The sequence below is a fragment of the Phycodurus eques genome, chromosome 8 (genome assembly GCF_024500275.1).
Source record: "Phycodurus eques isolate BA_2022a chromosome 8, UOR_Pequ_1.1, whole genome shotgun sequence".
Taxonomy (NCBI): Eukaryota; Metazoa; Chordata; class Actinopteri; order Syngnathiformes; family Syngnathidae; genus Phycodurus; species Phycodurus eques.
In genome coordinates, this window is record NC_084532.1 from 25,907,462 (window position 1) to 25,930,476 (window position 23,015).

Sequence of the window (23,015 nt, forward strand, 5' to 3'; positions counted from 1 at the left end):
TTACTTGTCACGGAAATCCCTACTTTATGATGGTAGTCTGCAGTTTTTCGCTATCACTTTTTATATGTATCAGTGCTGGGATGTGCATATGGTATCTGGGCCTTCAGTGGGGATTTATCAGACATAATTAACCTCTGACTATCGAGTCCCAAATATAAAAAAGCACCAACAGTATACAAAAATTCAATATAACAGCACACATCTGTGACATGTACATCCTCTGGAGCAGTTCAGAATCAATAGGTATCTAATATGAGAAAATGTAAGTAAAATGCATCATACTCACCGGAGATGCTGATTATTAAATGGATTGTTTTCTGCAGTGAACTACGGATTTGTTTTGCTAGTCAAACAGCTTTGCTCTGACCAACTAATCAGAGAATAAAAAAATGCAGATGTCATTGAGGGCCAGCGCTCTGCCCCTGTAAGGACAAATTTGAAATCCCATCGGTTGAAGAAGCAGTCCCAAAACTGATATACAACCCCAATTCCAATGAAGTTGGGACGTTGTGTTAAACATAAATAAAAACAGAATACAATGATTTTCAAATCATGTTCAACCTATATTTAATTGAATACACTACAAAAACAAGCTATTTAATGTTCAAACTGTTAAACAGTTATTGTTTTTAGCAAATAATCATTAACTTAGAATTTTAAGGCTGCAACACGTTCCAAAAAAGCTGGGACAGGCTCATTGTTTACCACTGTGTTACATCACAGTTTCTTTTAACAACATTCAATAAACGTTTGGGAACTGAGGACACCAATTGTTGAAGCTTTGTAAGTGGAATTCTTTCCCATTCTTGCTTGATGTACAGCTTCAGCTGTTCAACACCCCGGGGTCTTACGCTTCATAATGCGCCACACGTTTTCAATGGGAGACAGGTTTGAACTCCAGGCAGGCCAGTCTGGTACCCGCACTCTTTTACTACGAAGCCACGCTGTTGTAACACGTGCAGAATGTGGTTTGGCATTGTTTTGGTGAAATAAGCAGGGGCGTCCATGAAAAAGATGTTGCTTGGATGGCAGCATATGTTTCTCCAAAACCTGTATGTATCTTTCAGCATTAATGGTGCCTTCACAGATGTGTAAGTTACCCATGCCATTGGCACTAACACAGCTCCATACCATACCAGATGTTTTTTAACTTTGCGTCCATAACAGTCCGGATGGTTATTTTCCTCTTTGGCCCGGGGAACACGACGTCCACAATTTCCAAAAACAATTTGAAATGTGGACTCCTCAGACCACAGAACACTTTTCCACTTTGCATCAGTCCATCTTAGATGAGCTCAGGCCCAGAGAAGCCAGCGGCGTTTCTGGGTGTTGTTGATAAATAGCTTTTGCTTTGCATAGTAGAGTTTTATGTTGCACTTACGGATGTAGCGCCGAACTGTATTTACTGACATTGGTTTTCTGAAGTGTTCCTGAGCCCGTGTGGTGATATCCTTTACACATTGATGTCGGTTTTTGATGCAGTGCCGCCTGAGGGATCGAAGGTCACGGGCATTCAATGTTGGTTTTCGGCCTTGATGCTTACATGCGGTGATTTATCTACATTCTCTGAACCTTTTGATGATATTATGGACCGTAGATAATGAAATCCCTACATTCCTTGCAATTGTACGTTGAGGAACATTGTCCTTAAACTGTTCGACTATTTTCTCACACACTTGTTCACAAAGAGGTGAACCTCGCCCCATCTTTGCTTGTGAATAACTGAGCAATTCAGGGAAGCTCCTTTTATACCCAATCATGGCACCCACCTGTTCCCAATTAGCTGGTTCACCTGTGGGATGTTCCAACCAGGTGTTTGATGAGCATCTTTTTTGCCACCTGTCCCAGCTTTTTTGGAACGTGTTGCAGCCATAAAATTCTAAGTTAATGATTGCTAGAAACAATAATGTTTATCAGTTTGAACATTAAATGTCTTGTCTTTGTAGTGTATTCAATTAAATATAAGTTGAACATGATTTGCAAATCATTGTATTCTGTTTTTATTTATGTTTAGCACAACGTCCCAACTTCATTGGAATTGGGGTTGTAGTTTAAGTTACATCGCCCAGCGTTATGGATTCTGAAGACCCCTGGACAGATTAGATTGACATGGCAGCACAATTAATAAATTAGTAAAATTTAATGAAACATGGTACAATATGCTTAAAATGTGTGTTTTAATATGTTTTGAAGTGTGTGGGAGGGGTGAAATAAAATTGTGTGTGTCCCCCTTGCAGGCCATGTCTGCTGTGTTGTGTTGTGGTCCTGTCGCTGACAACGTTGGCCTCTCTTCTGATGGGTATCTCTACAAGTGGCTGGACAACATCCTGGATTCTCAAGATAAGAAGGTGGTTGAGATAAAATGCCCCAGCATTAATAAACTATAAACCTCTACCTTAACTTGGGTATACACATACAATTGGTCCAAATTTGAGCATCTTTTCTCCCTTCCGATCCAAGTTAGCAAAGACGTAATTATCAGATGTCTCCTGGAGATTTTCTGGAGCGATTATCCTGTGGTGTGGGTTATGTTACGGGGGATTTTTACTCCCCAATCTGCTCTGAAAACAGTCAGTCGATAGTTGTCAATGTTAAACCTGTTCATTATTCAAAACTAACAACACGCATACTGACAAACGCTGCAAAACAAAGAGTGGAAAGTCCTAAATCCTTTGGACCACAGAAGCAGAAGTTTCACACCCAAAATTGAGTTGAACTGGCAAGATAAAAATTCTGTTTTAACTGTAGTTCCTTTTTTTGTTCATCTTATGCCCCTGCACAGTCAAGCTGTCAATAAATAGAATAGTCTAAAGAACAATGTGGTTACATAATGCATTCTAACTGCATAACATAGGTGCTATGTCAATGAGCCAGACGGTTTTGCTTGGCCTAACCCAGAAAGTTGAGGTCACAGTCACACCACTGATAGTGTGCAACTAGGGCCCTCTTGTGTTGTTCAGAGATACTGCCAAAACATGGTGGTAAGGGAGTGAGCAATTTTTGTCAGAACATATAGGTTTTTACAATATTGATAAAAATCCCTACAGTGAGGAAGTCTGTTTGGAGCTAATGTATTGCAGTAGCTTTTTTTGCCAGCATCTTTAAAATATATATATTTTTTCCACTGTCCTTCTGGGATATTTTCAATGTCAAGAGTTGTGAATGATACCCACATTTTCAAACACAGAATATATGAAATAATCACAGTTGTGTAACACTCTTATTGACTTTCTACTTGACTACAGAGGGACGTGGCCCTTGAGCTTGAGCAGCAGAAACTGCCACGAATTGCAAAAATCCACGAGATATTGATGCCCCCCCCCCCCCCCCCCCCCCCAAATGGGTTTCTAATTGTGTATAGCTTCCACAAGATGTTGACAAAGCACTAAAAACAGAAAGGATCATAAAGCACCAACACCATGCATCGAGCATGTACACAATCATGAACCCATGTAACATAAACAATTGACATATTCAGTCATTAAATATGTCAACTCAAACCACTTCGACATGAGACTCATCAGTAGTATTAGCTAGCATACTAGCTTACTTTTTGTGAGTTGTGTACTTTCCCTGTACAAAAATCAATCAACGGGCTTCTTCAGGTTCACCAATTGGGCTGTGAGGCGGTGATGCTGCTGCTGGAGTTGAACCCGGACCAGAGCAACCTGATGTTCTGGGCTGTGGACCGCTGCTACACGGGCTCCCGTCGCGTGGCTGCCGGCTGCTTCCGGGCCATCGCCAACGTCTTTCATAACAGGTTCAACACCCGAGCCCACCTTTTACACGGGGACTGTTTTTGTTGCTGTTCCACTTTGTTTCTTATCCTCGATTGCGTTGCTCTCAGGGATTATCAGTTTGATACTGTGGTGCTGCTGAACCTCATTCTGTTCAAGGCCGCCGACTCCTCCCGGGATATCTATGAGGTGGCTATGCAACTTTTACAGGTGAGAAAATGGTGAACAATTTCTTCAAAAAAGAAACAAATTACTTTATTCCAGCGATTTGTTGTCACTCCCTCTTTACTGTAAAACTGAACATTAAAAAAATAAAAAATAAAGTGCAACATTGTATTTAAACAAACCTTTCTTTCAAAAGTCTGCGAGCTTAATGCTAGCAAACAATGCAAAACTCTATAGACAGGCTAATGGAACTAGCATCAATGTTGCAGTTATTATAAACCATTAAATAAATTACATTTGAACACAAGCGTTAGCAACACATGCAGATAGAACATACGAGTTGCTTCTTATCTATGTTGTGATGGCTCTGTTTTGGGGTTGTTAGGTTTTGTTTTTTGTTTTTTTGCACATGCACAGGTGCTTGAACCCAAGTTCTTCCGCTACGCCCACAAGTTGGAAATCCTGCGAACGGACGGGATACTGACGCCGCCCTCGCCACTTCCGCACCTCTACTCCGTGTCGTACTACCAGCTGTCCGAGGAGCTGGCAAGGACTTACCCGGAGCTCACGTTACCCATCTTCTCTGGTCAGCAGCTCTTACAAATACTGCTCTTTGCAGAGTGCTAGTTTTTGTATTGATGTCAAAATGTATCTTTTACCTAACAGGAGCCATATCAGAAATATTTTGGATATTATTTTAATCCTCAGACCTTGTTCGATTTTACTACCTTTCAGCTTGTTCATTGCCAAAAAGACAATTCTGTCATTTTAAAGATTTTTTTTTTTTAATGTGTTTTTTGCTTCTTTTACTGCAGTATTTTTTTTAAACTAACATAATTCAAATAACCTTTAAAATTCCTGCTTGTTTGCACAATGTGCAGGTTGAAAAAATAAATAAATAAAAATTGTCACCGTTTGTCGGAAGACTCGCAACTCCTAAATGACAACTTTTGAGAAAATTACAAAAATGGCATCTTGCTTGAGTTACCAAACGCCTCATCTTTCAAGTTGGTATTTGGCTTTATATTACTAGCATGTACTGTTGCGCACCAACATCAACACCACACCAGCCCACAACCATGTTCAATTGGTAATTTAATATGCTAAAAAAAATTCACTAATTCTTTTATGCTGTCATGGTTTAAAATGTCATTATACGTTGCCAACAGCAACTTCCCTAATTATTTTTGAAAGGCCTTAGAGCCATGAGTGATGCAATACAAAAAACAAACTGAATAGGCTGTCACATATGAAATAAAATCTCAGAATCATCTTTATTTGCCAAGTATGTCCAAAAAACACACAAGGAATTTGTCTCCGGTAATTGTAGCCGCTCTAGTACGACAACAGACAGTCAATTGACAGAGAACACCTTTGAGACATAAAGACATTGACGAAAAAATAAAACAGTAACTGAGCAATAAAGGTTTGCTAGTTATATGGTAATGCCGGTGCTTTTTTATTTTTTTTGACAATTGTGCAAAAAGATGCAGAGTCCTCTCGCACTTAGAGCAGTTCGGATGACTAATATTGCAATAGTCCGGTGCAAAGGCCGCCGAGACTTCAAGCAAGTATTACGATAATCTGGGACAATGTTGATTGTGCAAATGTTGCAGATACTCCTCAGTCAGTGTGCAAATGGAGCAGATGCTACTCTGGCATGAGTGACCACAACAGATATGCAAATAGTGCAGCGTGGTGAGACTACTACAGTGAGTGCTGTATCTGCACAAACACTCACCTTTATGGCTGACCAGTTGCTTCTGCACAGAAGCATTAAAGCTATCCATTTTCAACAAAACGGGCTTAGTCCAATTTGTATAACCGAACTGTGTTCACTCGTTATTGTTTTAAGAAAAACAACCAGAATTCTAATCTTGTGGCAACATAATAATAATAATGCTCCCGCAGATTGAGGGAAGAGGCGGTATTTTTACTTATTATTATACTTCTCAGACAGTTTGAGAGAGTTTGGATTTGTTCTCAAGTTATTTTCAGCAATTCATGTTCCTTGGCATGCAGAAGTGAGCCAGCGTATCCAAACGGCACACCCTGGCGGTCGGCAGGTGATGCTGCACTACCTCCTGCCCTGGATGAACAACGTGGAGCTAGTGGACTTCAAGCCCGCCACACGGCGCCCGGAGGACCCCGGCAGTGGCGAGGAAGACGAGGATGGGGATATTATGATGGTCAACAGCCGAAGATGGCTACACGGGGAGGGATGGGGCTCTCCACGAGCCACCACCATGGTGCTCAACAACCTCATGTTCATGACAGCCAAGGTGGGTCAGCTCTTGCACCTGGTTGGATTCAGATTGAAATTGAAACAGGAGACTCTGATACGCTCCTTCTGTTATTTGTATTTAGTAGGATACTGATTGGAAATGTGGTCGGACAAAACAAGGTTTGAGTCATGATAGGCTGAGAGAAAGGATGACATGGCAAAAAAGAACAAGACTCAAAAACTTCACATAGGAGTGAGATTTTATCTACAGGGGTTCATCATTTTAGGATAGTAACTGACCTGATGTTTTGAGGTTGCAAATGGTCCAAAGTGTAAGCATATGAGGTCACGCTCACAAAAAGGCACTCTCCGTTGCTGCCATACTCATTTTTTTCATTTATTTTAGATTTATGGCCTACAAGTGTATTTCATACAAAGGTTTACTGGAAATATGACTTAACTACTGAAGCAGGGTAGGTTAGTGATTGACTACGGTGCGTTACAACTTACGGACGTGTTGGGGTTATGTCGCTTATGGCACACACAAAAAAATGTTTTAATTAGAAAAAAAAAAAAACATACAAAAAACTAATCCCCAAAAAGTAGCAAATAGGCAGTAGGTTTGTTACCTGTAGTAAATGGTAGTTGGGTAAAAATTCAAGTCACGCGATGCTGTAGTTGGACAAAAGATTACTGACAAAGATCTGACCAAAATGCAGCAACAAAACTGACAAAGACTGAGAAAGATCTAGCAAAAAAATGTCAAAAACGAATTAAAAAAAGACCGCGTTGCATTCCAACTTCATACTAATTCAGGTTGCATCGCCGGCATCAGAACAGCTCTCCTACGGTGGAAATCACTGACAAAGATGTAACAAAAAATATAGCAAAAAAGTCACAAAATCAAGCAAATTAAATTTGAGCAAAAAATGTTTTTATTCTTTGTAATTATCAGGCAAGAAAAATGGCAAAACTCTGCCAAAAATCCTGCAAAAAAAGTTTAAAAACCAGACAAATTGACAAAGTAAATGACAGATTGTTCCGATTTAGGGTTATTCAGGATACGTATCCACCATAGGAACGGATTTCCTACGGTGGAAATAACTGACATCAATGTGACAAAAATACAGCAAAAAAAGTCACCAAATCTGGCAAAAGAAAAATGTAAAAATGTAAGACACAAACTGAGGAGAATCAGCGAAAAATAAAAAACATGACAAATTGAAAAACATATTTTTCTCCCCCCCCACAAATTTCAGGCTAAAAACAGACAAAACTTAGACAAAAAAAACCAAACAGGCAATAAGTTGGCGCTCGACTATGGTGTGTTCCAACTTGAGGACACATTTGAGGAGTACAAAATATTTGCTAGGCTAGGACAGCCCCGCAGTTGAGTGGCCACCAGTCCAGGTTGTATTCTGTCTCTTGCCCCACATAGCTGGGATAGGCTCCCGCTCACCCGCTACCTTAATGAGGACAAGCACTATAAAGAATGGAAGGACAGGAGCAGTGCTAGCAGTGTGTGGTGGGATTTCCAGTCCCCACTGGAAAAACTGACTGACAGCACTACTATTTGTTTATTTGTAGTACGGGGATGAGTTTGCCTGGTCGGAGATCGAGAACGTGTGGACCACCTTAGCAGACAGCTGGCCAAAGAACCTCAAAATAATCCTGCACTTCCTCATCAGCATGTCTGGTGTCAGCAGCGAGCCTAGCCTCCTGCCCTACGTGAGTCTCACTTTTACACGTGGCGTCATCTCTGGCGCGTTCTGCCGATCACTCATTCGTTTCGCCTGTTCTCTGCAGGTAAAGCGAGTGGTGGTGTACCTGGGCCGAGATAAGACTATGCAGCTGCTGGAGGAGCTGATGAGCGAGCTGGAGTTGACAGACGCCGTCAGTTCTGCTGTTGCCCACATGGACAACCCGCCTTACTACCGCATCAGCTCCAGCTACAAGATCCCCTCGGTCGCCTCAGGTTAGCCGCATGAGTCTTTGACGGCTGCAGTTAGTGGAAATCATAACGTCGCGTTGCGTCTGTGTTGTCCTGCAGGTACGACATCCAGCAGCAACACAATGGTGCCAGGACACGACGGTCATCATGACGGCAAGGTCAAAGATTCTAACATGGAGGACAGGTACAGATTAATATGGCAGCACAGAGACTGAAATCTGATTGGACAACAAAAATACACAGAAACAGGAAACAGTACAGCAAAGGGAAATGCTATGAAATGGAGAAAATAGACTGTTTGGAATAAATAATACAATTTCGTGGAACAAATATTAGAATTTAGGATGTACATGTACATTGGGTCAGTCCTTGTGTTTTTACATAGTATGTAAAAAGGAGTGTTTTGTGTTTTTCAGTTACACACATTTGGACATCTACGGCGGTCTGAACACCAACCTGAATCGCCAGCACCACCGCCTGGAGTCTCGTTACAGCAGCAGCTCAGGTGGTTCCTACGAAGAAGAGAAAAGTAAGGCCAAACTCACACGACCATCAATAGAAACGATTGGCTAACCAAACTCTTCTCCCAGGCGACTCCATGCCGCTTTATGCCAACTGGCGCTTGAAAGTGATGGATCACAACCGTCCGGCGCCTCTCCCCTTCCCCCCGACGGGTGGTTGCTGGTCCCCGCTGGTGGATTACCTGCCAGAGACCAACGGCCCCGCTGTAGCACTGCACAGGTACGCCACCCGGGCCTCTCCCTCGCCTGCATACCATGCCCAGTGTCCTCTAAAGGGGGACACCAGTACCCATACAGATTTTTAACAACTTAACTCCATTTGTATAATGTGAGAAACCCCACACATGACAAGGAAAAAAAATAAAACTATAGTATAGCGTGTGGTGTATACCAGATGGCCTGAAAGATGAGACAAGAATAGAGGGGGACAAAACGTGACAAAAATCGAGCTGCCATCATACTACGGTTACGGAAATTACAGATAGAAAGAAAAAAATAAAATAAAACTTGCAGGGAGTTGGGTATTGACAAAAAATAGGGCAAACATTCTAAATAATCACACAGAAAAAAACTAAGAAAATTACCAAAAAATGTAAAAAAGTTACAATTACAGAAATCTAATTTGGGCTATGGTACTATTACTGACAAAGATGTGAAGAAAATGACTACCATAATGTGATAAAAATGTGGCAAAAATCAGGCAACATAAACCCTTAAGTAGGTAAGAGGTGAGTGATGTACTACAGTGTGTTCCGACTTGTGCAAAAATTCAGGTTATGTTGCATCAGCAAATTACTGACAAAAACTTGTTTTTCAGATGTAACATTGCCATCATCCTACTAACCGATCTCATAGTGGATCACGGCGTCAAAGTGGAGTGGAGTGCCTATTTGCATCTCTTGCTGCATGCCGTTTTCATAGGTAACTCGCTTGCTTGCCACTTGTTAGCGTCACTTGAGGCCTGGCTTCCTGTTGACGCCGCCTCCTCCCCCTCGTGTCTCCTCCAGGATTCGACCACCAGCATCCGGAGGTGTACGAGCACTGCAAGCGGCTCCTGCTGCACCTGCTCATTGTGCAGGGTGCCAACAGCAGCGTTCAGGGCGTGGCCATGGTGCTCCTTCGCAACAGGGAGTTCAACGACCCCAGGGTGCTCACCGTCAAGCCGCCTGCACCCGACTTCCACTTCACAGGTCAGAATGTTGCCGCTGTTCTCTACAAATGTCACTTGAGACCCGGTGTGTGGGTGCATGCATGTGTGTGTAAAAATTGTCAATTTATGTGTGTGTGTGTGTGTGTGTGTGTGTATATATATATATATATATGTGTGTGTGTGTGTGTGTGTGTGTGTGTGTGTGTGTGTGTATATATATATATATATATATATATATATATATATATATATATATATATATATATGTGTGTGTGTGTGTGTGTATATATATGTGTATATATATATGTGTATATATATATAGAGAGAGAGAGAGAGAGAGAGAGAGAGAGAGAGAGAGAGAGCGAGAGAGAGAGAGAAGATGGAGAGAAGATGGATGTAATGGTGCGTTTTTTGTGGATACAGGCGTGCAAGAGTTGCTGCCCGACTGTCAGCCGTCGCCAGTGACGGACTCAGGCATGAGCTCCAGCTCCACGTCGTCCAGCATCAGCCTGGGTGCCGGTGGCTCCTCCCTGTCCCACATGTCCCACACCTCCCCCTCGCTCCTCAGCGAGGTGGACGCCAGCGCGAAGAAAGACGAGAAGGTCAAAGCGCTGATAGAGTTCATTACCTCCAGGTGATAACATCTTTTTCGTCAATACAGTTTACATTCTCGGCCCTCGGTTTCCCACTGTGTCGTTGCGCCTTTTTTTGTTATGTTTGTCAGGTTTTTGCCCTATTTTGTTTGTTTTTCATCTGATTTTTTTTTTTTGTCAGTTTTCTATACATATTTTTGTTCATTAGTTTTGTCCATGTTTTTGACAGATTTTTGTCAGATTATCCGTTTTTCTTGTACTTTTGTCAGTTTTTTTACCAGATTTATGTTCCTTTGTTATTCAATTTTTTGTCCATTTTGCCGTATTTTGTAATTTGTTCTTAGGTTGTTTTTTTTTGTCATTTTGTAATTTTCTTCAGGTTTTTCACTTTGTGAATGTTTTTTGTCAGATTTGACTGTTTTTTAAATTTTTAAAGATTTTTGTCATATTTTTGTCAGTTTGACATATTTATGTAAAAAAAGAAATGTTTTTGTCTTTCAGATTGGTTGTAGTTTGTCAGATTTTTGTATGTTTTGTAATGTATTTTTGTCAGTTGTCTGTTTTTACCCAGTATTTTTTTTCTAATTTTATCATTTTTGTGCTGATGTATGTAAACTGTTTGGTCAGTTTTTGCCCAATTTTTCACATATTCAATCAAATTTTGTTCTGTTTTTTTTTAGTCAGATTGTCTTTTTTTTTTTTTTTTTTTTGGTCACATTTTTAACAGATTGTCTTTTGCCAGATTTTTTTGGGGATCAATAATTTATTTATTTATGGGGGACATCCATAACCCACAGTACACGTCGTAGTCATTATTTGTGTGGAAAAACACTTTTGGGCCATAAATGTTAAACTGTCAATTGAAAAACGAGTACTGCACTAACTGAGCATGTATTCTTGTGCCGTGCGAACTAGTTGATTGCGCACCGTTTGGAACCTCAAAACCACGTATGTCGGGACCGTTGTTAACTGAGGACCTTCATATTTATGTTAACACATGGTCATTTTGTGCAACTGCTTTCATCCTTCCAGCACACTGACTGCATCGGGTATTGTAACATCATATGCATTTGGTTTCCTTTTGGCCTGCTTTGTTGTTGTTAATTGATTATCAATGTTTCCAAACCTTTGAGCCGAGACACATATTTTGCCTCTCTGAGCAGTAGAGCAGGTGGAGAGGAAAGAGGAGAAGCGACAGTAAAACAGACCAAAATCCAAATGTCAGGGGCTGAGGCAGGGCAAGAGGCTAGTTGCATACTTGGTGTGGTTTAACCAAATATGAGTGGAGAATACTGTAAGTCTTAAGTCGAGAATAGAGAATGTGCTAGAACCTGCTGACTACTTTTTATTTCTCAGTCACCAAAAGACCACCATGTTATAGCGTAAGGCTCGGGATGAAACATAAGGTACCACTTAGTCAGCAACACAGGAATGTGCTAAGCCATGTAGCATTTTATGAGTAAGCTTATGAGTAAGGTTTGCTCAGAAGGTAAGAACTATTGGCGTGTGATTCCAAAATGAAAAACACAAAATAATAATCAGTGAACAACCATGACACAAAATTGGAGACTTAATTTCATTGAGAGGAAACTTACAAATTTGGCAAGGGACCAAATAATGATTTCCCCCTCTGTATGTGTTATAGGAAGCACGGACCACTCTGGAACCACGAGGATGTGTCTCCCAAGTACCCCAACATTAAGAGCGCCGATCAGTTGAGCGTGTTCGTCCGACACGTCATGACCGTCTTCAAACTTGCCCAGCCAAGTGCGTTTTGTGAAAAATAGTGTTTTAAAGGATACCATTGATCTTCGCTGTGTTATAACCCCGTAAGCAACGGATATTTAAACACAAACACTGGAGCAACACATGTAGACAGGCAATGTGATACTCTTCGCAGGTACATGTTCTTTATCCTCTGCGAAAAACGACTAATATTGTTGCATCCTACTGTGTTACTCAGAGTAGTGGTGAATCTTATTCCTTTGTATGCATGGCTGTATTATATTGGCCAAGGCAGGACACACCATAAGGAGCAGCACAATTAATATAATTGAAGCATTAAATCGTGATGCACTTTAATTTTTTTACATTCAATACATTTAATTATGTTATTGCCGCATGTTTTTTTTTTTTAATGAAGTACAATACTGGCGGCACGGTGGAGACTGGTTAGAGCGTCTGCCTCACAGTTCTGAGGACCGGGGTTCAATCCCTGGCCCCGCCTGTGTGGAGTTTCATGTTCTCCCCGTGCCTGCGTGGGTTTTCTCCGGCCACTCCGGTTTCCTCCCACATCCCCAAAACACATGCATGGTAGGTTAATTGACGACTCCAAATTGCCCGTAGGTGTGAATGTGAGTGCGAGTGGTTCTTTGTTTGTATGTGCCCTGCGATTGGCTGGCAACCAGTTCAGGGTGTACCCCGCCTCCTTCTCGATGATAGCTGAGATAGGCTCCAGCACGCCCGCGACCCTTGTGAGGAGAAGCGGCTCAGAAAATGGATGGATGGATGGATGAAGTACAATACTGTAGAGTGCTATATTTTGTAATTAAAAAAAAAACAATGATTTTGAGTGATTTTACTCTCCTTGAGCATCAACTTATTTGTTGTTTTTGTTTTTGGGGCTGCAGTCCTTCCTTCAGGTTTTCAGCTAGACTCTCTGCTGAGCGATGTGGCCCTACAAACAGCGCTCTCGTGCTCCTCCCGCCACTACGCCGGACGCTCCTTCCAGATATTCCGGGCACTCAAGCAGCCACTCACTCCCGCCACATTGTCCGACATCCTCTCCAGACTGGTGGAAACTGTAGGGGACCCTGGGGAGGAGGCTCAGGTCAGAACTTATTACGCTTGTATCTCTGGAAAAAAAATAGGGGAGGAGATTAATTTAGGCCGTCACCAAATTTAATAGAAATTAGTGCTATGCCACCATCTTGTGGCATTGCAAGGTAACTATACATTTTTGGGGCGGTGTGCGGTTCTGTTTCAGGCAAAATGAGTCACTGTTCACTCACCTCTTCTACAGGGGTCAATGGGCTTTGGTTACCATGGTGACCAGAGACAGAGCTAGGGCGTTGCAACTATGCAAGCGGCTCCTTGTTTTCAAACAGCTCAACGGCAGGGAAAGAGCAGAGAAAAAGCCAGACATTTTCACTTACTGATGCAGTATTTCATCAGCAAGAGTTTACCTTTTTAGATTTCCTAACGTCATATTTGACCTTAGAGGCATATTTTTACAGAAAATTTCAGACTCCCAATTGTGTCGCTTTTTGGACATTATACACAGACTAAATGCTAAAATATTTGAGTTGTTAATTGTTGTTTTTGTCTTCTCAGGGCTTTGTCATTGAACTACTACTCACACTGGAGTCTGGCATTGACACACTGGCAGACACGGTCAAAAACTACGACCTCCTCACCGCCTTAGTACAGTACGTCCTGTCATTCATGTATACTCTTGCTGGGCTCATCCTCTCAGCCCCAATGTTCCTTTGTCTGTTTCAGAACCTCCACCTACGATCACCTGCTGGGGCCCAAATTTGCGGCCAACAGGAAGAGCACAGGGCAGCTGAACCTGAGCAGCGGCAGGCACTACGCACACAACCGCAGCAACTCCCTACGAGCCAGCCTGATGGGTGTGTGCAAGGAGGACCGGCGGCGCAGTAACACTTTGGACGTGGCCGACCGCCTCGGGGGAAGCCACGGCAACCTCGCGCGCACCCGCAGTTTATCGGCGCTGGGCGCCGGCGGGGTAGGCGGCGGGGGCCCGGGCCGGGACACAGACCCCCCCGTTGACCCTGCCAACCTCATGGCCACCGTCTTCTGGATCGCCGCCTCGCTGCTCGAGTCGGACTACGAGTTCGAGTATCTGCTGGCGCTGCGGCTGCTCAACAAGCTGCTTGGCCAGCTGCCTCTGGAGCGGGAGGAGAACAGGGAGCATCTGGAGAGGATACAGGCCAAGCTCAAGTGGTACAGTTTCCCAGGGTTGCTGCAGCTCTTCCTCAAGGGCTTCACCTCCACATCCACACAGGAGCTCACCATCCAGCTGCTCAGCAGGCTCATCAGCGTCTCTCGGCACGCACTCGTCGACCCTTCACAACTGGCAGGCAAGTGGACTTAGTCCTCGTGGCCAAAGTGGTAACATATAGGGTGCTTGGTTTAGAGTTCCATTCCTACGGCGGTGACCTAAACTAAATTTGTACACAAGTCTGAACGTAGCCATCATTAACTTATTGTCTATTTGTCAGGGTTGTATGTCAGATTTGGTCTGGTTTGTTTTCTGATTTTTATTTTTTTTCTCCCAATTTTCTGCCAATTTTTCTGTTTTTTTAACAGCTGTTTGTAATTTTTTTATCAGCTGTTTTACATTTTTGTCAGATTTTTATCTCTTTTCACCATTTTCTTTCCTCTTTTTTTTCATTGTGGTCAGCTATGTCAGTTTTTTTAATCACCTTTTTGTCATTTTTATGTGATGTCAGTTTTTTGCCAAGTATTTGTATTTTTCTTCAGCTATTTTACTGTTGTTATTTTTTAATTTTTTTCAGATTATCAGATTTTTGTCTGTCTTCAGGTTTTAGTCAGTTTTTGCCTGATTTTTGTCCAATTTCCATCCAAATTTATATTTATTTTATTTTATTTTTTGGCCTGATTATTGTCAGTTTTATATAAAAAAATATTTTTTTAACCATATACATATATTTTTAACCATATACATATTTGTCAGTTATATTACACTTTTTTGCCAGATTTTTATCCTGGTTTTCGTCACATATTTTGTCAATTCTGCCTTATTTTTTTCCCAGGTTTGTTAGGTTTTTTTTTGTCAGTTGTTTCGGTTGTTTAAAATCTGATTTTTGTTGCTAGTTGTCAGATTTATATCTGTCCTTTGCCGACATTTGACCACCTTCACCTGAATTATTACGCTAGTCGGAACACATGGTAGTCTATCACTGATCTATCACAGATTTTTGTTTGTTGTTTTTGGTCTTTTTTGGTGTGGTTTTTGTCAATTTCTTTCCACATATTTGTCAATTTTTTGTATTTGCTTTTTTACGTTTTTTGTCATATATTTCTCACGTTTTTGTTAGTTGATGCTGTATGTTTGTCTTTTTGTATTTTTTTTTCTCCCATAGTTGTTTGTCTTGATTTGTCTTTTATGCCAGGTATTTTCTTTTTTTTTTTAATAATTTTTTTTTTTTTGTATGAACGGAACTCCTACGACATAAGCCAAATGTGTAATGTACTGGCGCTGTAGTCTTAATGCTAACCTATGCTGCCCACAGTATTAAAGTCATTACATGAAATAGTTTTATTTTTACATATAAACTCATCCGTATTGGTCATGTTCCCTTGTCAGGCTTCCCGCTGAACATCCTATGCCTGCTGCCGCACCTGATCCAGCACTTTGACAGCCCCACGGCCTTCTGCAAGGAGACGGCGGACAAAATCGCCAAGCTGTGCGCCGAAGACAAGTCGGCCACACTCTCCAACCTGGCTCACATGATGAGCCTATACAGCACCCACAGCTACTCGCGCGACTGCTCCAACTGGATCAATGTGGTGTGCCGCTACGTGCATGACGCCTTCGCAGACATCACCCTCAACCTGGTCACCTACTTGGCCGAGGTGCGCCGAGAAAAACAGACGAGAATGACCCGTGTGCATTCGTGCTTAACAGAGTGTTGTGTTGACAGTTGCTGGAAAAGGGCCTTCCCGGCATGCAGCAGTCCTTGCTACAGATCATCTACAGCCTGCTGAGTCATATTGACCTGTCGGCTGCCCCGGTCAAGCAGTTCAACCTGGAAATAATGAAGATCATAGGAAAATACGTTCAGGTCAGCCTTCGCCACAAACAAGTAAAATGCTTATTGACCAATTCTCATTTAATGCCGATACTGCCATGCCATCAGGAGCTGAGAAAATTTGACTAATTGACGACCCCTTAAAAAAAAAAAAAAATTGTTTAAAATTGTTTAAAATTGCCTAGTTTGGCAGTTTAAACTGTAAGTATACTACAAACTATGATCCCAAAATAATTTAAGTATAATTTAAAATTCATTTCACTCCAAGTACAATATGATTCACTCCAGTAACGGTACGATACAAATCAGTCCAATTGCAATATTATTTTAGAAAATTAGTTTGGCGTTCATTCTCCGATTTTTGTTTTGTTTTTGCCAGATATATTTTTTTTCTTTGCCGTATAAATATTTTGGGCTCATTTTTGCCTGAATTTTGCCCATGTTTTTCCATTTTTGTCCGGTTAGTGTCCCATTTGTGGTTTTTGAGTTTTTGTAAAAAAAAAAAAATTTCAGATATTAGCATTTTCTTCTGTCAGCTGTTTTACATTTTTTGTTACATTTATCTCTAATTTGTATTAATAAATTTGCCGTTGTTTTTGCCTGAGTTTTGTCTGGATTTTTTTTCTTTACCTCGTTTTTTTTTTTTGTCAAATATTTGTTATTGCTATGTCAGCTGATTTACAGTTTTGTAGAACTACTGCACACTACTATGACCTCCTCGAACTAATTCTGTACTATCTCAGCTCTTTTGTATCTAATCTCCTGGTTTGCTTTTTTAACCGTTGTGAGCCAGGGGCAGGGATTGGTGAAAATATTTCCCTTCGCATTCCTAAATTCCACCCAAAACCCAGCTCACCTGGCCTCAGCTCCATCCCCTCTCATCTTTCCTTACAGAGCCCTCACTGGAAAGAGGCGCAGAACATTCTGAAGCTGGTGGTGTCCCGTTCGGCCAGCCTGGTGGTGCCCGACGACGTGCAGCGCTCGTACAGCACTGAGTCGTGCGGCTCGCCGGAAATCGCCTTCACGCGCATATTCAACAACTCCTCCAAGGAGCTGCCTGGGAAGACGCTGGACTTCCACTTTGATATCTCGGAGGTAAACGTCTTTACTCTGTTGTTCAGAGGTGGCAAAAGTACCCAGCCTGAATGGTACTGAAATTAAGAAAAAATAATCATGTTCCTCCTAAACCAAAATATGCGACATATTGTGGTTTAGGAGCTAGTTTGTGTTGCCTCAGGCTTTTATTGCGATGAAAACATGTTTCCATAGCTGTTGCTTAACGTTAACTAACAAGTCCTAAATAAGCTAATGATAACAAATGAAAAATTAGACACATGTACAGTGTTACACAGCATACACAGCAATTCACTACTCACTATGCTCTATTTGCTGAAAAATCCCTGAGTAAAAGTAGTGCTTTGGTGCCATCTTGTGGCATCTTCGGGCCAAGGATCTATGTTGTTTAGAGTGGTCATCACCATGTCTTTAAAAGAAAATAGTGCTTTGGTGCCCTTTGGTGGCATCTATAGGCAACAATAAACCTTTTTAGAAGGAGGGGTCAATTACTGGCAGATATAATTGCGGTATTCACTGATAATCAGGTGTACTCTCTAGACGCCCATCATTGGACACAAATACGGCGATCAGCGCACAGCAACCAGTCGGAATGGGAAACCGCAGATGAACGCCGTCACCAGGAGTACATCCTCCACGTCTTCCGGATCTAATTCCAATGGCCTTGTGCCGGTGAGCTGGAAGAGGCCGCAACTCTCTCAGGTACAACAAAGTGAAAACTAAACATTTTGCCCCCCCACCCCTCCCAAGCAGCCTGATTTAAAATGTTTGTTTTTTTTCTTTACAGAGAAGAACCAGAGAGCGACTCATGAATGTTCTGTGTCTATGTGGTCCGGAGTCTGGCATTCCCAAAAATCCATCTGTAAGACTCCTTTGCCTACTGTAAAGATTCCGACAAGGTCTCTGTCTGTTTAACATACAATGAAGGCTTGCATATTCACTGTTCGGTATTCGGAAATTTGCATATTCACTGATTCTTTTTTTTTTTTTATAACCAATCCTGTGTTATTCACCGTTTTTCTGTTGAGGCCAAAGCAAGTGAGTAGAAATCGAAGTGAAAATGTCCATATTGAGTCCAAAATGTCAATATTTTGTGTGGCCAACATTATTACCATTATGAGAGTTTTAGATCAATAACTCCAGGTAGATCAATAGCTCGCTATTCACACCTGAGACCTTCTACTAACACTTAATGAGTCTTATGAAACCGGGGAGGAAAGAATGGCTAATTGGGTCAAAGTTGGACATTTTCCCTCCTGGTTGTACTCACTTTTGTTGCCAGTGGTTTAAATATTAATGGCTGTGTGCTGTATTATTTTGAGGGGACTTCTTTAGTGTTTTGCCGTGAAAAGATAACATATTTCCAAAAATGTGAGGGGAGCACTCACTTTTGTGGGATACCGTAAAACCATGTGTTTTTCCTTTTCCCCCCCACCAACGCAGGTGGTCTTCTCGTCCAGCGAGGATCTGGACTCTACAGACCAGCAGACCAGCCTGATCCCAACCGTGGAGGAGGCGGTGCGAGAGGAGGATGCGCAGGCTGAGGAGCTGGGCAGCGAGCAGCAGTTTGGTGTCTTCAAGGACTTTGACTTCTTAGATATTGAACTGGAGGACGCCGAGGTGAGAAAATACACACAAATTAAAGCCATACCGGAGGAACTGGAATTTTCTGGTTATGAAATAGGCAAGTGCCATATTCAACCAATCTTTTGCATGATACAAAAATGTAATATGGATGGAGTGGCCAGCATTATGGACACCAAATATAGGCGGTCTGTTGAGCCATAACCTTCCTGTTATGCTACGGGACAAACTGACCCGTTTTAAAGAAATATCAAAACAATATTCGTAAAATGTTTAAAAAAAAAAAAAGTTTGGTAAAACTTTCAATTCTTCATTTTATTTTATTTATTTAATGAAATTTGTTTTTTTAATTTTACATTATTTTTTTAATTATATCCCTACTATATTATTTTTAGTTCATGTATTTTATTTAGAATTTTTAAATAATACAAATATAATTATAAATGTGTGTAATTGAATGAAAATAAGGTATTTCTACTCAACATAAAAAAATATGTATTTTGTCTAGATTTTAAACCATAATTTAAATTTGTTGCGATAAAAAATATAAACTATTCAGTTAGTTTTGTAGAAAAGAAATCTTGAATATTAGAAAATCGCAGAAAATAAAATTGTTTTACAGTTTGTCCCGCAACAGATGGAGAGACAGACAGACAATTCCTCAGTAAGAAAAAGGAATTCCCTGAGGTCTTTTTCTGGGAATATGACGCATCCAGTTTCCCTGCATGTTGACTCACTCCATGCGTCGTCATGTTTAATCTTCTTATCCCACACGAAGAGTGTGTCCGTGTTTGTGCTTACCGTGTGCCTTAATTGTCCAGAGAGTCTAATAACACCTGTGTTCCTTCTCTTCTTTTGCCACAAGGAGTTACAGGTAAGTCTGTGAACAGCATAGGTGGGGTACACACATACTTTGTTGTAACTTCTTAATCGATTTTTGAAATCTGTGAGAGGCCACAAATGACAAGGAAAATAATTGCTGCGTGTCTGTCATAGTACCAAGACTGACCTGTGAGGCAGTGCAGTGCTACAGGGCATCCAGACTGATAGAAAATACAAAGACGAAGAAAGTGTAGTTGTAAAAGAAGAAATGAAAACCACAAGGTTATCTGTTGGCTTACAGTATGTGTTTCCTGCATTGTGGTGGCAAACTCTTCTCCTTGACATTTTTCTTCTCGTGGTGAATGACTTGTTGTTAACACATTATAGAAACGCTCAATAAAACAAGTTGCTCGTCCATTTGTGCCTGGCAACAGCCAGCTACAGCAAAATTCAAGATTGGCTATTGTTCTGTATGATGTTACAATAGCGGAGTCTGTGGCTTGGTCCAGCGTGGCGCACACATAAGCCATCGCAAATATTGAACAGGTTTAGCATTTATGATCGTCACCCATGACTGTTTTCCCAAGCAGATCGGGCCAGAACTTAACATACCCCACACCACTGAATAATTGTTACTGAATTATTGCTCAGAATGATCTTTTAGAGACATCGGACAATCAGGCCTTTTGCTGACTTTGATCGGAAAGCTTTTAACGAATGCTCAAATAAAGCTTGATTATCAGTTTGGGCATACCCCGCTTTAGCCCATGTCAAGATTGGGATGGAAAAATCACTATTAACACCCCCACACCAGAGGATAAATCGCTCAGGATAATCTCTTAGAGACCTGATAATTGCGCTTTGCTGACCTTGATCAGAAGACTTGGAAAAAAAGCTGAAATTTGACCCATTTATCGGTGTGTGTGTGTGTGTGTGTGTGTGTGTGTGTGTGTGTGTGTGTGTGTGCGTGCGTGCGCGCGTGTGCGCGTGTGCGCGTGTACGCGTGTACATGGCTTTAACCATTGTCAAGACCAAGGAGGTAAAATCACTCTTACCACACCCCACACATGATAATCGTTCAGGATGATCGTTTAGACATATCCAATAATGAGGCCTTTGCTAACTTTGATTGTTCACATTTTCAAATGGTTCTAAATTTAAATATGGACCCTATTATCGGTATGTGTGTACCCCGCTTTGTATTTCTTTAGATGTCGTACTGCGTCTGGTGTCTCTGTGCCTCGTGTTATTTTTCTTAAAATGTAGCCATTGCGAGCATTTCTTTACTTCATGTTTATTTTGTGTTGGTTTTTGTGTACGTGTGAGCCATAGCGAAACACACTGTGTATAGGTGTCATGCGCTTGTTCCAGCTTCCTATTTTACGCTGGGCCTCACTGTTGTGCCTGCGGCCGTCCTGCAGGGGGAGAGCATGGATAACTTCAACTGGGGTGTCCGGCGTCGCTCTCTGGAGAGCATGGACAAGGGGGACACGCCGTCTCTGCAGGAGTGCCAGTACACCGGCAGCACGCCCAGCCTCAACCTCACCAACCACGAGGACACGGACGAGTCGTCCGAGGAGGAGGTACTGAGCGCTAGCCAGATTCTCAGCCGCTCTGGCCGCGTAAGTCGCACTCTAATCAGGGTCCATAAAAACAACCCCCCCCCCCCCTCCCCCAACCCGCCATGCTCCTCACACAGCCTGCTGTGTATGTGAGTGAGAGTGTGTGTTGAGCTGGAGCTGTGTGGACGCGAGGGGCTTGTTGCTTGCTTCTTGGCTGGTGGCCCCCTTTCTAATGAACCTCTACTGCGGTGGCTGTAGCTCGCCCCTCTTTAAGTTCTCTGTTGCCCCTTTTCTAGTCGGTAAGTACGGTGTAGTAGCTCAAGGAGAGCTTACATGCTCATGAGTCTTTACACATAAAATATTCATAACTTACGCTTCTGTTAATAATACATTCTCATTTTTAAATTGTATTATTTATAATGAATTTAACTGTAGTAAATCAAGTATTGTAAAATTATTTTTAAAATTAATGTTTGTACTAAATAGTTCACTGTCATTTTTGATACTATCATTTATAATAGGTTCAATTATTATCCATTAGCCATTTATTGAATTAAAAATTAAAATAGTTAACATGCTTTAAATGTGTATCTAATAGATTATTTTAATTCTTAAAAAATTCATTTTTGTTATGCGTTTACTCATAATTCTTTAAACAATTAGTTAAGAAAATGTTTTTATTTGAATAAAACTTTACAATTCATAATTTTTACATTTCATAATTTGTAATGAATTTAATTACAATAATTAACCAGTTTTTTTCTTAAAATTGTTTAAATGTGTATGTAAAATTTTAAAAGTTCATTTTAATAAAAATAATTAATTCTCATTTTTAAATTGCTGAATTTCAATAATTCCATTAAGTTAGCGTTGATCAAATAAAATTAACTTTTTAAATGTTTTAATGTGTATCTGAATTATATAATTTTAATTGACTGCATGGTAGGTTAATTGAAGATTGTAAATTGCCCATAGGTGTGAATGTGAGTGCGAATGGTTGTTTGTTTATATGTGCTCTGCGATTGGCTGGCAACCAGTTCAGGGTGTACCCCGCCTCCTGCCCGATGATAGCTGGGATTGGCTCCAGCACTCACGCGACCCTTGTGAGGAGAAGCGGCTCAGAAAATGGATTGATGGATGGATGGTAAAATAATAATGAATTCTCCTTTTTTAATTGTATTATGTATGATTAACTTAGTGTAAAGTATTTTACTGATATTTTTATTCTATTATGTGCAGTTAATCTATTGACCAATTATTTGTGTTAAATGATTTTTAAAAATAAATTTAACCTAAAATTGATTGATTAAAACTAATAAACACAAAAAAATGCTAAACTGCAAGTCTTCCCAGAAGAGTTAAAGTGCCATATTTCCCTCCATTTCTCCTTCCTGTGGTTGAAAAGGGCAAAAAAGGCATTTTGTCTCAATACTTTTGTCCATATAGTTCATGTGTCCAGATGCTAACGGCTAACACGCCCTCAAAATGTCTTCCATCTTCCCCAGCTCAACAGCGACTCGGCCACAGACGATACGGCGTCCAACCACGTGGACTCCCTGCAGCAGTCCCAGGAGTCGTCGGGCAGCGCCCCGGCCGAGGAAGCCTCGGCCCTGGCGCCCCTCCGCCATCTTCCCTCCTTCCCCCGGCCGGATAGCCCCACGTTGGAGACGGCCCGCTCAGACAGCACCAGCAGCCAGCTGCCTGAGGTGCGATCAGTGGGGAGCAGTGACAAATTGTGGTGCTCTTGGCGTGCCTTCTAGCTTGACTTTTTTTGCCTTCAACTCTTTGCTTTAACTCTTCACATTCATGACAGCGCTGGTCGGGGATGGTGCTT

At 41.4% G+C, this 23,015-nt stretch overlaps 1 protein-coding gene across 9 annotated transcripts in view; it reads left to right on the forward strand.

Moving 5' to 3' along the window:
• fryl (furry homolog, like) overlaps window positions 1–23,015 on the forward strand; it is a 110,817-nt gene that overhangs the window by 71,489 nt on the left and 16,313 nt on the right. For 8 of the 9 annotated variants that reach the window (XM_061682818.1, XM_061682819.1, XM_061682811.1 and 5 more), the window contains 25 exons: window positions 2,238–2,348; window positions 3,606–3,760; window positions 3,848–3,947; window positions 4,320–4,488; window positions 5,925–6,184; window positions 7,714–7,854; window positions 7,933–8,101; window positions 8,177–8,261; window positions 8,494–8,606; window positions 8,668–8,818; window positions 9,416–9,519; window positions 9,606–9,788; window positions 10,172–10,382; window positions 11,987–12,108; window positions 12,972–13,171; window positions 13,675–13,769; window positions 13,843–14,444; window positions 15,695–15,963; window positions 16,032–16,172; window positions 17,034–17,234; window positions 17,754–17,915; window positions 18,001–18,075; window positions 18,657–18,833; window positions 21,041–21,241; window positions 22,687–22,887. In XM_061682818.1, the coding sequence (XP_061538802.1) occupies window positions 2,238–2,348; window positions 3,606–3,760; window positions 3,848–3,947; window positions 4,320–4,488; window positions 5,925–6,184; window positions 7,714–7,854; window positions 7,933–8,101; window positions 8,177–8,261; window positions 8,494–8,606; window positions 8,668–8,818; window positions 9,416–9,519; window positions 9,606–9,788; window positions 10,172–10,382; window positions 11,987–12,108; window positions 12,972–13,171; window positions 13,675–13,769; window positions 13,843–14,444; window positions 15,695–15,963; window positions 16,032–16,172; window positions 17,034–17,234; window positions 17,754–17,915; window positions 18,001–18,075; window positions 18,657–18,833; window positions 21,041–21,241; window positions 22,687–22,887 (4,398 nt within the window). The remainder of the gene's footprint in view (window positions 1–2,237; window positions 2,349–3,605; window positions 3,761–3,847; window positions 3,948–4,319; window positions 4,489–5,924; window positions 6,185–7,713; window positions 7,855–7,932; window positions 8,102–8,176; window positions 8,262–8,493; window positions 8,607–8,667; window positions 8,819–9,415; window positions 9,520–9,605; window positions 9,789–10,171; window positions 10,383–11,986; window positions 12,109–12,971; window positions 13,172–13,674; window positions 13,770–13,842; window positions 14,445–15,694; window positions 15,964–16,031; window positions 16,173–17,033; window positions 17,235–17,753; window positions 17,916–18,000; window positions 18,076–18,656; window positions 18,834–21,040; window positions 21,242–22,686; window positions 22,888–23,015) is intronic. The other variant, XM_061682813.1, reaches the window with a different exon arrangement.